General features: G+C 31.9%; 1 protein-coding gene across 3 annotated transcripts in view; it reads left to right on the top strand.

Moving 5' to 3' along the window:
• LOC136982193 (uncharacterized) overlaps positions 1-12,730 on the top strand; it is a 35,933-nt gene extending 23,203 nt beyond the window's left edge. For all 3 annotated transcript variants that reach the window (XM_067278627.1, XM_067278626.1, XM_067278625.1), the window contains exons 7-11: positions 976-1,138; positions 4,034-4,111; positions 8,343-8,483; positions 9,177-9,282; positions 12,412-12,730. In XM_067278627.1, the coding sequence (XP_067134728.1) occupies positions 976-1,138; positions 4,034-4,111; positions 8,343-8,483; positions 9,177-9,282; positions 12,412-12,476 (553 nt within the window). In that variant the 3' untranslated portion in view covers positions 12,477-12,730. The remainder of the gene's footprint in view (positions 1-975; positions 1,139-4,033; positions 4,112-8,342; positions 8,484-9,176; positions 9,283-12,411) is intronic.
• Positions 12,731-14,975: the final 2,245 nt, after the last annotated feature.

Raw genomic sequence — 14,975 nt, 5'->3', positions numbered from 1 at the left:
ACTTCTCGACGAGTCCTTTGCTTATGTATGGAGGTTTTGAATCATCTTGTATATTTAAAATATATTTAATAAATGCTAATAACAGTTTATATAGAATGAACTTTTGGTCTTAATGTGAACTTTACTTACTCAAACTTGTTGACAGATCAATAATCATTTTATAGTGACAGGTCAAAATATTAGGGCAAGTCGAATGAAAGTGAGCTGACATGGTTTATTTGCAAACTGTTACCTGTAAGTGAAAAGCAATGACTTTCGGCATTGAGACATTTGTCTCATTGGACGACAAGTCCAGTGGTTCCATGTTTGTATGAGTCTGTGACCATCTCCTGCACTTCTGCATCTTTAGACGAATCCGTGAGTGTTTCTTCAATTTATCAGACATGTGGAAATTGCATGGTGAAAGGTCTGGACTGTGTGGAGTATGCTGTAAAATTTTTCATTTGAATTCCTCAAGATTGTCACTAGAGATTTGCCGTGTGTGGTCTTCCATTGTTACACAGGGGGTTGAAGACCTCTGATATCAAGCACTGTGTCTATTACTGATTACTGTATGGAATCATTGTAGGGTTTTTCCTATAGTCTGAATCTTTTACTATGCAACTTTCATGTGTTTGATGAATTGAGGAAGGGTTGCAGGTTTGCCTTGGATGCAGAGGTGCAACAGATAGATTTATTGAAGCAGAAACACTATGAGCACAGCTCGTTACCCAACTGGAGGACAAATTTTTCAAAGCTATAGTGGTTACTTCATTACTGTTAACTTACAGGTAATAGTTTGTGATTTAAACCAAAACTCAGTTTTATTTGACTTGTCCTAATGTGTTCTTTCTGTAACTTCTGACTGATTATATTGCAGCATTTATTTTAATAATAAATTTTTAAATGAATCTAAAACAATAAAAATTTAAAAATAATAATTTTTATATAGATATTTTTTATTAAATTAATTGAAATTAATAATTATTTTATCAGAGATCAAGAAACTCTAATTTCGATTGTCGAGACTTTGGGAGGATTTTGCATAATTCCGCAAGTGAGCAATACCACTACGCACATCGTCTGTGCGGACAATCGTCGAACTTTAAATGTTTTATTCGGAATAGTAAGGGGTTGTTGGCTTTTATCTTCGGACTGGGTAAGCGAATAAAATTAAATATACATTTTAATTTGATTATATTTAATTTAGAAGTATTTAACAGTATAGTTATTAATACAGTCGACTAACCTTAAAACGAACATCAATAAAGTGAATTTTGCCTTTGCCCTGGGAAACTGCCGTCGTCACGTTAATTTTCACGCAACAGAGCAAACAAAAATTTTACCAAAATTTCTTAAACCAAACTGTAAATTACCTTTACAACCTGAAGAAGTAATACTATTTCAATAATGGTTGCTTTTTACACTTTTCTACGTGAATAATAAAAATTGTACTGTAATAAATGTTCCATTTTGAATAGAATAGAAATCTCTGATTGTACACAAAAAGTTTATTAACATCACTCCTCTTTAACAAAATACAGTAAACAATTCACATACCATTTATCACTGACAAATAAACAGTACAAAAAAACTGTGATTATAGAGCAAATCAAACTTCTGGTTTTAGCAGACCATTCTACTGTCCTCAGAAAATAGGGGTTTTAAAGGTTAAGGATTCCACCACTTCTGTAACACATATGCTAGTTTGCATATTGAAAAATGTGTACAGTGATTTGAAAATCATTTAGAAAATTAACTTGTTTTTATAAATAAATTTTGTTTTATTAACTTTATTTAGGAAGTTAATTTAAAGTATTAAAACTTAGAAATTTCGATTGCCTATTCGGCCTTAACTTCCTGAATTACACAACCTTGACATCAAAAATTGTTAATATGAATTTTCAATGAAGCGAACTAACTACTGTTTCTCTAGAGATTCATATTAACACAATTTGACTATAAGAATATATTTTACATTAAATTGATTGTTTCTAAATTTCATTGATATGTAAATGATACTTCAACCTATAAATGTATGGAGATTGATGTTTTATATTACTGATCTTAAAATACATTCATTGCCATAAGAATTAATACACCAAGAAGGAGTTGTCAGAATTGAATGAAATTGTACACGTGTGAGTGTAATGGTGATATAAATAAGTGATTACAAAATGAAAGCAAAAGGATCATTTATTGCAGAAAAAACTACAACTGAAAGGATGTTCTAGTACTCTGGCCACCTCTAGCATGAATACACAATGAGATACAGGTAGGTGTGGAGGCATAAGGTGCCATATGGTGTTCTGTGGCATCTCTGTCCACAGTTGCTACAAACGGTCGTCTAGTTCAGCCAAACTCCTAGGTTGCTCAATTTGGCATCTCGGGTGATTCCAGACATGTTCAATTGGTGACAAATTGGGGGACTGAGCAGGCCAGAGAATTGTGGCAATGTGGTGAAGCAGTCTCGGGACATCATTGCCATGTGTGGTTGAGCATTGTCTTGTTGGAAAATAACCTTTGGAAGCACTGTCGTGAGAGGCAACATATGTAGCTGTAGGACATCACTAACATACTACTGGGCTGTCACGGTCTCTTAGATCACTACTAGAGGTGGCTGGCCGTCACGTGTGATGCCACTCCAGACCATCACAACCGCTGTGGGGGCAGTGTGCCACTCCAAAATGTAGGCAGGCTTGGGGTGTGTCTCCCCAATTCTGCCTGCATTTTGTCATCCAGACACAAACATGGCTGTTTTCAGTGCCTGAACTGAATCTGAATTCATTGCTGTAGACAACCTGGTTGTCCACTGGTCCCAATCGGTCCTTAGTGTTGTCAGAAAGGACTAATGGTGGGCTATTCAGAGAGATGACCATCTGGCTTCTCTTGACTTTATGATCATTTCCCTCTCAAATTCGGTTAGTCGTTTGTATGGTCTTAGATTGTGACGTAAAGTCATCTCTAGTGATAAAGCATCCCTCTCAATATGTAAATTACAGATAGGATGCTTTTGCATGATTTTTTATAGGCCAAGTGGCACTATAAAAAAAAAAAACACTTTTTTGCACTTTAATGCCTTCTGCTGCATTATGCAATGAGCCATCACGCTATAACTCTAATCATTTTCATATCTGCTTGATACTTATCTGCATGCCAAGTTTCACAGCAATATGACAACTCCTTGGTGTGCTAATTTTTATGGCAATGAGTTTATTTACATTGAAGAATCATTTAGACATTCTAATTTTTTTGTATATTATAAAATATGAAAGTATTAATCATTTAACATCTGTATATTAAGACTCAAATTGTATATTTAACAGTATAAAGAATTTGTATTGACATGGAACTTGACTGTGATTAGTGATATTTGTGTAGCTTAATCAGAATATTTATTTTAAGTAGTGATTCTATTGATGAAATCTATTATTGGGAGTAGTTGTGGAGTAAAACAAACTTTTAATATAACTTGTATTGCATTAATATAACAAGTATTTAAAGAAGACCACCTTCAAAATAAGCTTTTTCTGCCAACATTCATACCATTTGTCAAAGCAGTGCTGGAAACCAATTTTTATTATGTCTTTAATGGTTCTAGTTGCCAAGTTTCCATCTTGCTTTCATTTCTGGTCAATAAATGTTCGACCAAGAAGGACATAACAGTGGTTTTTCAATTCTCTTATGCCCTTAAATTTGTCTTTGCCTACTTTTCTGTTCCCTAAAACAAAAGTCTAAGGGATGCAGATTCCACAAAGCTGCAGTTACAAAAGTAATTGCTTTTGTAACTGCTATTAAAGACTTTACAAAAAATGGCTTCTAGGACTTCTTTGACAAGTAGTAAAGATGCAGGTAAGAGTGTGTAGATGCAGAAGGTAGTTTTGCTTTGCTAGCTTTGAAAGTAGTGTAAGAATTTTTGTATTGTATAATAAACCCTGTGCCAAAAGTTTGATTTACTTTTGGTCCTGCTATATATTAATGTATTGGATTACAATACAGTTATAAGCCTGTTTGTTTGTAGGTGAAATTGAAAAAAAATTGCCATTTTCAATAGGTTTTTAAGTCAATGGAATCGGGATGCTGGTTGAATGAAGAGCCTTACGAGTTGAGTGAAACTTTTCCTGGTGCACGAGTAAGATATTCTTTTTAATAAATTCCAATTTTTTTCTTTTTAGGCTAAATAAAATAAGCAAAAACATTCTGATTAAACAATTCTGATCAAATGCGTAAAATGATTGTATCACTTTTTTTCAACAACATTTTTATTTTGTTGAAGCAATTTGGAGTTTGAAAGATTTTTTTAACTAGGAAACTTTCATCAAAATTAAATTTTGTGCAATGTATTATCCAGAAATTGTCTCATAAATTAATAATAATCATACTGATACTTGATATACTACCAGAATAGTTGTTTGAACAGTTTAAACTTTCTTACATTCTGAAATAATTGATGCATAGATTGCAGACCATTATCACTGAGTGTATCAGTTTAAAGTTAACATGTTTATTACAGCTTGTTTTATTATACATATCAATATATAATGCTCTATGAATTAAATAACAAAACAATTCTTATTCAAAATAATATTTTGACTTATGTTCTTAATTTTATGCATTAAATTAAAGTAAGAAAGTTAGCTAGATAACTACATTTTTTAGAGCAGTGGAACCGATGTGACACTAGTGTGCCACAAAGCCTTCACACATTAAAGGTGTAAAAACTTCCAACTTTTAGGCTTTCACTTAGCTTGGAACTTTTTAAAAACCAACATATAGCCCCGATTTAGCACTGAGCAATTTCCTCTTTTCTGAACTGAAAACTGACTAGGAGAGCAGAGGTTGAGACTAGTGATGATCTTCAAAACAATGTTAAGGCCCATCTCAAGTCACTGGCAGCAACATTCTATGAAGAGGGGATTGCAAAGCTCATCCACAGATATGACAAATGCCTCGATCTTTATGGTGATTATGTCGAAAATTAGCCGTTTGTACCTAACTTTGGGTAATAAATTCATTTTGTTATTTTCACTTGTCTTTGTTTTATGGACTATCGGAGGTTGGAAAAAAACAGCCTACGTATTATAAGTAGACATTTGAAACAAAATAGTAATTTTGTTTCGTTGCTCATTTCATGTGTGAGTCTTTATTAAGGGTGCAACTATGCAGATATGAGAAATGTGCAAAAGAGCAAGAAGGCGTGATGATGTTTTTCACTTTTTTTAAGTGCAGTGTGACCACACCGACATGAATGAATAGGAGAAAATGGCAAGGAGATTATGGCAGGACATGTTTGTGTTGAACTTGTCACAGAGAAGAGTGAATTATTGCACTGTATGGCAAGTAAAAATTAAGCCTGTTTGACTAAAATCTTTTGCTATTAGGATTTCTTTGTCTTTCTTTTCTTTCTTTGATTCCTAGCTAGCATTTGGGTGGGGTGCTTCCGCACAACCAGTATGCTGCTGTGGGTGCCGCAGGAAGTCGAGCTTTCTCCACGATGCTCCTCCGTTGCCTTCGATCCATGGCTGCCGCTTTCACCTGCTTCAGATCAAGCTGTTGTTCTTGAGGTCTTCTTCAATTTGTTTGGTCCATGTTTTTTTAGGTGCGGCGCGTTGGATTTTCCACAGGTTGCCGTCGAAAGAGCAGTTGGTGAGGTATTCGGTTAGTATCCATTCGGCACACATGGCCAAACCATCTCAGCCGTCGCTGTGACTGTTTCAACAGCTGGTTGCTGTAGGCATCTGGCCCGGATGGCATTGTTGGTAATGCGATCCCGAAGGGAGATACCAAGAATCTGTCTCAAGCATCTCATTTGAAAGGTCTCAAGTTTGGCCAAATCTGTCTTGAGCAGAGTCCAAGTTTCTGATCCATAGAGGATTGCATGACCAGTGTATGGAACATGCAGATCTTGGTCATTATGAAGATGTCATTCTTCTTCCATGCACACTATTTGAGTGAGGTAAATGCATGGGCTGCCTGTCCAATTTGGGCATGTGTTTCTTTTGACGCTGCCACTTTCCTCTCCTGGATCAGTGATCCAAGGTATTTGAACTCTTGTACATGCTCAGTCTGGACTCCATTGAGGTAAACAGTAGCTCACGATTCATCCATTGTGAGCACTTTGGTTTTGTCCACATTTATTATAAGACCATATGACTGAGTGATAATGGTGATATCATAAAGTGTGTTTGTGGCCATTGCATCGTTGTCAGCGTACATTAGATCAGTTAGAAAGTGGCCATCCCCAAACTGGACACCACATTTCCCATTAAAGGCTTTTCTCATAATTGCATCCGCCACAATATTAAACGGTAGTGGGGAGGCCATATCTCCCTGGTAAACTCTTTTGTACAGATTACTATGTAATGAACACACAGAAAGAAAATGAATATATGGTGTTCCTCCTCTCTGGAAACAGCAAAGGGATAATAATTTGTTAGAAAACAGAATTTATATGACTTTATATATATTTATAGTTTGAAAAATCTTATATAATATATATATATATAGATGAAAGATACGATAACAGTCATCTACTCCTGCCAAGGTACAGTACATGTACAGTATTTGGCGAGAAGAGGCAAGTCGCAATAAATGTCAAACTCTTAGATATTTGTGAGAGCCAGAAATTTGCTCTTGTTGGCCAGATTTCTTGTTTCTTGTTTGTTTGTGGTTTTCCTTGTGACAACTATATCGCTCGCTACTAGATGCATGTCTCCATAGTCACATCCTAATATTATAAAAAGTCTATGAACTTTTTTACACTATTATATACAGGTATACCTCACCTTACGTGGTAATTGGTTCCAGTGACAAGTAAATTCGACTTAAGTCAAATTTGCTTGTTACTAGGCTAAACCACAAATAACCATTCCCAGTTCTGTATTTTATTTATTAATGCATTTTTAATAATATATGGTTAATAAGAATCTATTTTAAGCTTACAAACAAATTACTTTTTTTCTGTACTATAATAAAAACTAAAATTTATCTAAATTTACGAATACATGTACAGTATGTACATACTTGTAAATGTACTTGTTTACAACTTGGCAATGTTTACAGTACTGTACATTGCAGATTCTTGATTTGTAATGTGGTTTGCTCTAAGACATTATAAAATAAAATGATTTTGTAAGGTTAAACAACAAATACAGTTATTAAAATCATTTTGTGATAGTAGAAAATAAACTAATTTACGTTAAATTTACTAATAAAGACGGCTAAATAAGACGACAACACAGACACAGTCACAGATGTTTTCTTATTTTGTTCTCTAGGATTTATGATGTACAGTATTAACATTCACTGTAAGTGTATGTATTTTAATATGATTTTATATACAGTAGTGAACCGAAAATCAGAATCAATTGGGGACTGGGGTTGTTCAGATTAGGGATTTGTTCCGATTACGGATTATGTACAAAAAAATATATTAACCTGTCCGACGTTCAAATTTTTCTCCATTGCGTGTCGCTTCGTGTTGAATTTTCGTCGATTTTAAGCCTAACAAAAATTTTTATAATAATAATCGAGGCTATCGTATCGTTAAAAATTATTTCTTTATTTTGTACAAACAAAATAAATATATTGAAGAATATAAAAACATGAAAATTATACTTTAGAAGTAAATTTAGTATCAAAAACGTTCGATTCAGCACGACACAGTCCGACTGAAAATCATGCCGATTACCGGGGTTCCGATTTACGAGTCTCTACTGTACTTTTATTCTTATTTATTGTATAGTACAGTAGAGAGTCGTTTATCCGAATCCCGGTAATCCAAATGATTTTCAGTCGGACTGTGTCGTGCTGAATCGAATATTTTTGATACTAGATTTACTTCTAAAGTATAATTTTCATGTTTTTATATTCTTCAATATATTTATTTTGTTTGTACAAAATAAAGAAATAATTTTTAACGATACAATAGCCTCGATTATTATTATAAAAATTTTCGTTAGGCTTTAAAATCGACGAAAATTCAACACGAAGCAACATGCAACGGAGAAAAATTTGAACGTCGGACAGGTTAATATATTTTTGCGTACATAATTAGTTATCCGAACAACCCCAGTCCCCAATTGATTCGGATGAACGACTCTTTACTGTAACATGATTTTATGTGCTTCTAATGCTTTTCTAGTGATATTACAACTTCAGTATTTGTGGCGGACAGACATAAAGTGAAATAAAATGACAAACTTGAATTTTATTTTTGATTATATATATATATATATATATATTTTTTTTTTTTTTTTTTTTTTTTTTTTTTTTTTTTTTTTTTTTTTGACATATGATGTATAATTGAGAATGACATAACCTGAGATATACCTGTAATTTATCATATTTTTTTTTATTGTAAGGTTAATCGCATCCAAATAGCAAGTAAAGGAGCTGCTTATCGAAGTGATTTGTTTCGACACTTAGGAAATATATTTGTATCTGCATATTGTGTTCCTGCATACAATAAACTTACAGAACTTATTACTCTTGCTGGAGGAAAGGTAATAATAATTACTTTTGTGGTTATTGTTTATTTATAAATACTTTCTAGAAGATGTTGATAATATATATATTTTATACAGAAATTTCCACGTTTTAATTCATAGTGTACTTAACTGGGCCATGTTCAATAGCAAAGCAGAAATATAAACGTAGTCATTTACGTAACTAGATTCGTCTCAGCTTTTTGCAATGGAGTCTACGAGTGTGTTCTTTGGTGACGATGTAAGTATTACATCGTTCAGCCAGTTTCCACAGTGATTTCATGCTAGTAGCTTTTTAACCACAATTGCATGTGTTCTGTTATTTCTAAAACTCATTTATTGATGAAACAGCAGGAAAACAAGAACATGTGGTTGAAAAAGCCTTTGAAACCATCAGAGTAATATATTATCATCATCATCATTAATGAGAAGGCACTTATAGACTCCATTATGGTAGGTTAAGTGAGACCAAGTATGGTTTCTAGCATACTGAATTAAATTATTTTATTGGCTTTGCTTGGTTATCTATTTACTGTTATGTCTTTACTGAATCACAATAATGAAGCAACTTAAAAAATTGCAAATGGGCATGAAATTATTGATTTTCCTACACAACATGAACTTAAAAATACTAAGCTATGTATATATTAATATTTATTTAGTAATATAAAAAGATACAGAATGATTTTTAAATGTTATTTAATTATTCAGATTATAACCTCTTTTCAAAAATGTCAGACGGTAGTTGGACCGATGAAACATTGTGACGGAAGTAAGAATGGAAATATATTACACATAAAAGAAAAATGGATTTTAGGTAAATTTAGTTGTAAAAATTAATAATGTACAATTTAAATTTTTAAAAAATATTTATTTTTTTCTGGTTTGATTTGCATTAATTTACTTGAAAAAATTCACTTTGTAAGTAAATATTATATGCTGAAAATTTGATTTTTATTTGTACTCTTGAATGAAGAATTCATTCATGTCTGTGTATATATTGTCTACTTGGCACCATTGACTTAATCTTGTTGGCCGCTTCACCTTAATTCTGCAAGTGAAATAAGTTATTTCAGGTGAAAATAAAGATATTTTGTTTTGACTTTTGACTAAGATCTACCCTGTTTGCTAATCAGAAACTTCACCAGTACAGTAAGTCCTATTAATAAACAAGGTCCAAATAGACTATATATACACACAGATGTAAAACAGTAAGGACATAGGGATAAAAAGAATTAATTGATTCATGCTTTAAAACAGATGTATATGACAATTCTTTCTATTTGTGAGCTCCTAAATTGAGGTCAAATGCCTATAACTTTCTCACCTCATGATTTCTTAATTGCCCAGATTGTCAAGTTACATATTCCTACTGTAAAGTAACATAGATCAATGGTTTCGTATTAAAAAAATCAAAACAAAAATTATTGTACAAATGTAGTACATTTTGTACAATTTTTAAGATTTGAAATTTATTAGTTTAAGAAAACATTTGGATAAAAATTGTATAGAAATCTTTTTTAAATGTAAATATAAATTCAATAAATTATTTACTATTGTTAATATAATTAATTTTAATAGACAAGGAGCTATTCTTTAAATAAGAATATAAAATTATGGAATTAGAATTAGTTTTCAAAAACTTCTTCTTTTTTACTCTTCTAAAGAAGACAGAACCAGCACCTGACTCGATTCAACAAATTTATTTAATTTTTCAAGTGATGATATGCCGTAGACACTGCATACCTCTTCGATCACCTATTTCTTAATATAGTTATTATTGGGATACATGTAACTGTATTAAGAAATAGATACTGAAGGGATGTGCTAAAGACATTCAAAATGTATCATTGTTAGAGAAATTAAATAAAGTTGTTTTAATAGGGCATGCATTGGTTCTCTCTTATTCAGAAGAGTAAATAAATTAACAGTGCAATTCTCTAAACTTCAAACCATTTTTTTTTTTTGTTTTATTTTATTTAAATAGTATAATCTATAATCTATAATTATTCTGTTTTTCAGTGTTTTATGTCTTACATAATTTATTTTTTATATCTTATGCGCATTGTCACTTGATTTTATGTTTAACAAATTTCTAGACGCGATACTCATTTGGAATAATACAAGTGGGACGCCATATTTTTGGATTCGTGTTTTTGTGATGGTGGTCACAAAATTTATCGTGTTAAAACTTTTGGTCTCCGATTGCTGCAATTGCTCCGAGTGATGATAATATATTCGCGTCTTCGATCTTACTGGGAGTGTCATTTGAATAGAACAGTTTGTGGCCTTTGTGTGTTACAGTATATCAAATGAATACCCTGGTGCATACCACATTCTTAACTACATAATCAAATTTTGATACAAATTTCAGAAATGTAGTTCTAAAGTGTTACTTAGTATTGTAAAATAAAATTAAAACCTTTTAAACACATTTAGACATTTTACTATTAATTGTAAATGATTGTATAATTGTCAATACTCCCACTGAACCATCTCTCAGAAAACAACTGGGGCTATTTTGGTGAGACTATGGATTTTCATGGAATTTCCCATTTTTGCAGAAAGCATCAAAACACAATCTCTACCTAACTGTATTAAAATCAATATATTAGGACACTACAAATGTACAGTACCTTTCAGAAAGTTCTTTTTTTTATCTCTTAAAAATCAACATATGTTCAATTCTGTTGAGAAATTCAATTTTTAAAAATTTGCAAAAAAATAGAACACTAAAATGTCTTACATTCCTAAACTGTTGAAAAGGATGAAATGCTAAGTGTCGTGACAATACTTTGTAATTGTGCCACTGGCAGAGAATTTTTTTAATGTGTTTTATTTATAGAGGCAGACAACAGCCTTCCGATAAAGATAAAAATCTGTCGTGAGACTGTTAGTTTATATTATTTACAAACTGCTAATTTAAAATATATTCTCAGAGGACTTCATAATGTTCACTTGCTTCTTAGGTTAGGAAAAACTGTTTTAATGTTTCTAATTCTAAATGCTAGAAATATGTAGAATAGCGTATGGACTGTTTCCAATATGGGCACTTCTCACTTAACGACCGTGTGCCATTCCTATGGCTAGGTCGTTAGCAAATCGATCGTTAAACGAGAAGCTTAATTGTTTTTGTTTATTGTGGACGAAGAAAAGGTCTAAAGGAAACTCCAACTTGAAACTTTGTTTTAATTTGCATCTCTTAAATATTACAGAACATAAAAACAGTCAGCAAAAATTATTAAAATGATATACCAAAAAAGTTACAGTTCGTTCGTACGAAAAACATGCTCGGATTCATATTTCAGTCACCGAATCCTTCAAATGCACAATAAAGTGCAAATTTATAAACAAAATATGTAGTCCTGGAGATCAAAAATGCTTTTTTAGTTAATACTGAATGATTGCAGGAACTAGGCTGAGATTAAGAAAGAGAATTCTTCACAATGGAGAGCTGGTCGTAAGTCTGCGCAGTTGTTAAGTGAGAAGTGGCTCTATATCTAATATATAAACATTTTAAAGATATTCTATAACATTTAGAATATTTACTTATAATTAAATATTTAAAACTTGTTACAGATTATTAATTCTAAAGAGATCTTCGTTAAACATCCAATTTTAACTTTATTTTGTTAGTTTATTACAATAATTTAAAGATTTGAATTAAATTATATATAGAGTACATGTATCTAATTATTTGTAATTACAAAACTAATAAAAAAGAAATTAATAAATAAACTGAATATATCAGAATGTAGATATATATTCTGATATATTCAGTTTATTTATTACGTTAAAATCTACTTATTAATCTATGCACATGTATATCAATGCACGGGTGTAATTTAACTTTACGTATACATTATCTCTTGATTAATGTTGTGTAATCTTTATTTTAAAATACGTGTATATGTAGAATATATATTTATTTACTCTTATTTTTCAGATTGTATATCTCAACATAAAGTACTACCATATGATGGCTATAAGTACGAATGCTCTCCTCATTAAATCATTGTCTTGGAGAATGCCATTTTAGAATCCAAATATAAATAGGTAATTTTTTAGCAAGAAAAGGGCTTTTTGAAACTATTTTAAACAAGGAGTTTTGAGGCATTTCTCCCATTTTATGCTCAAATGATGAATTATACACAAATTTAATTTATGTATACTCATTTTATTATATTTAACGTAAGAAGAATTTTACTATTAAAATATTGTCCCGTAGGGAAATATTCATTTAATCTTGAATAGTTTTGTATTTATTTAAAAATGAAAAATGATAACGAACAAATGGAAAAGTTTACTTATCTAACTTATGAAGTTTAAACACCTAAAAACAATGTATTTATGTATAAAAGTATGTTTTAGGAATACAGATTTGATCTGGCTGCTATTGCCAAGTGCCTCGTAAGAGATATTTTTACCTTTCTTTTATGTACAGATTATCAAGATAGTCAGAATTTCAAGTAAACTAGTACGAGGATTATTTATTTTTTAACCTCTACTAATGCATGAAAAAAAATTGGAGCATGTGAAACGGGGATGGGGGTGCACACCTAGTGAGTAGTATATTCCCTCACCACTTAGCATTGTGCCAAGCTTTTTTAGACATTTGCTACTCTGCCGTAAACACGTAAACACGGTGCCACCAATCCAGTCTCCCGCCAACTGTAAAGTACGAGCAGTAATTAGATTTCTACGGGCCAAAGGGCCGAATGGAGGCGAAATTCATCAAAGGATGTGTAATGCGTATGGTGAGAACTTCAAGAGTTACGGATACGTGTGTGAATAATGCAAGAAATTCAAACAACGATGTAACAATGTTCACGATGAGGATGGCCAAGGGAGGAAGTGTGTGACGACTGACAATTTGGTGGACGAAGCAGATCAATTGGTGCAAGAGAGGCATCAGTTCAAGATTTCTGAGCTCGGTGAGGAGTTTCCTCAAATTTCAAGACCCAAGCTGTATACTGCTGATTGACAGTGTTAAAGGTTGGCCGAATGGCCCGGTGGCAATGTTCTTCAACATGGGTATACAAAAGCTGATGTCACGGTATGATGTTTGCCTGAATCGACAAGACAATTATGTGGAAAAATAGGTAAAGATTGTGACTATCTTCTACAAATAAAGTGGTTTGTTTTTCATTCTTATTTTTTCATTCTGGGTTGGTGGAAGTTGAAAAAATAACCCTCGTAATATGGGGTCTTCCAAAAAATGGTGCCATTTTAAATTATTGCACGTATCCTAATTATTAGCCGAGAACATAACGAACATCCAAAGTTTACATTTGCCCATTACAGTTTCTCAATGCATGCACCTCATTATGTGGCATACATTTTTCCTATGCTCTGTCATCACTCCTCCCACGACAACCACTGCAATTCCTGCAGAATTATTTGTGACGAATGACGACAAGTAATTCAAACTGTGGGGCACGAAATGCCTTCTGTGTTGCAGAATAACCATTTTTATTTACAGCACTTTTAAAAGTAGTGGACAACAAGACACACGAATGCGGATGGGAGACAAAGCTCGGACTGTTAACTCTATCGATCGAGGTGCATCACATACTTCTCAGATAATAACTGATATAAAGTTGTGGTATTCATTTTGGAAGACCCTATATAATCAAGAAAACATTTATATAAATATGAAACGGGCAAATATGAGAAATAAGCATTACATAATACTTTACTAAAATTTTTACTTATATGTTTTAAATAATTTTTTTTGGAAAATTAGAAGACTATAGGCCAGTGCTTTTCAAACTTTGTGTTTCACGGTTCAGTTTTTCATTCCAATCCCTCTCTACCAATATTTTCATGAAATTAAATTAAAATAATTATAAAATGAAAAGATTAATTCTTATCATTTTATAATTATTTTAATTTAAGTTCAAGTGCATAGTTTTATTTTAGTTTTCAGACTAAATTAGTAAAAAACCATACTATAATAAAAATTTAGTTCTAGTCATTTTGAAAGAATGGATTTGTATGCCATTTTTATGTAATTTCTCAAGCCAGTGTTGATCTCTGGCCCATCCTGGCACTCACTAAGTGTTTTAGTAATAATGATAAAAGCTTTCTAAATTAATAACTTTCATTTAAGTATATATTAAGGCCTTTTTAAATAGTTTTATTAATGTAATATATAAAATTATGAAATTTTAAGTGAAATCTTTCACCGCCCAATAATAAGCTTTTCGAGGATCAGACTGCAGTTCGAATAGCACTAGTCTAGATGATTTGTTTTATAGTAATGGGTAATCATTAATTTAATTTTAATGGTTGTTTTTGATATTTTGTATTGCTAATACATTTCAATTATATGGAATTGTATAAAATTTTAATAAAGTTATTAAAAGTGTTAGGAAGGCACTTTTTTTGTAGAAATGGAAATTATTTTATGAAAGTAGTGATGGTTACTTTATAAATTAGCCTGTCATTTTTTGCTTTTTGCATCTTATAGGCCCTACAAGGACTTTTTTTTCCATGCTTGTCATAGGT

The sequence above is a fragment of the Centruroides vittatus genome, unplaced genomic scaffold (genome assembly GCF_030686945.1).
Source record: "Centruroides vittatus isolate TY-2023 unplaced genomic scaffold, ASM3068694v2 contig_817, whole genome shotgun sequence".
In the NCBI taxonomy this organism is placed as follows: Eukaryota; Metazoa; Arthropoda; class Arachnida; order Scorpiones; family Buthidae; genus Centruroides; species Centruroides vittatus.
This window is presented reverse-complemented; position numbering and strand designations above follow the sequence as displayed.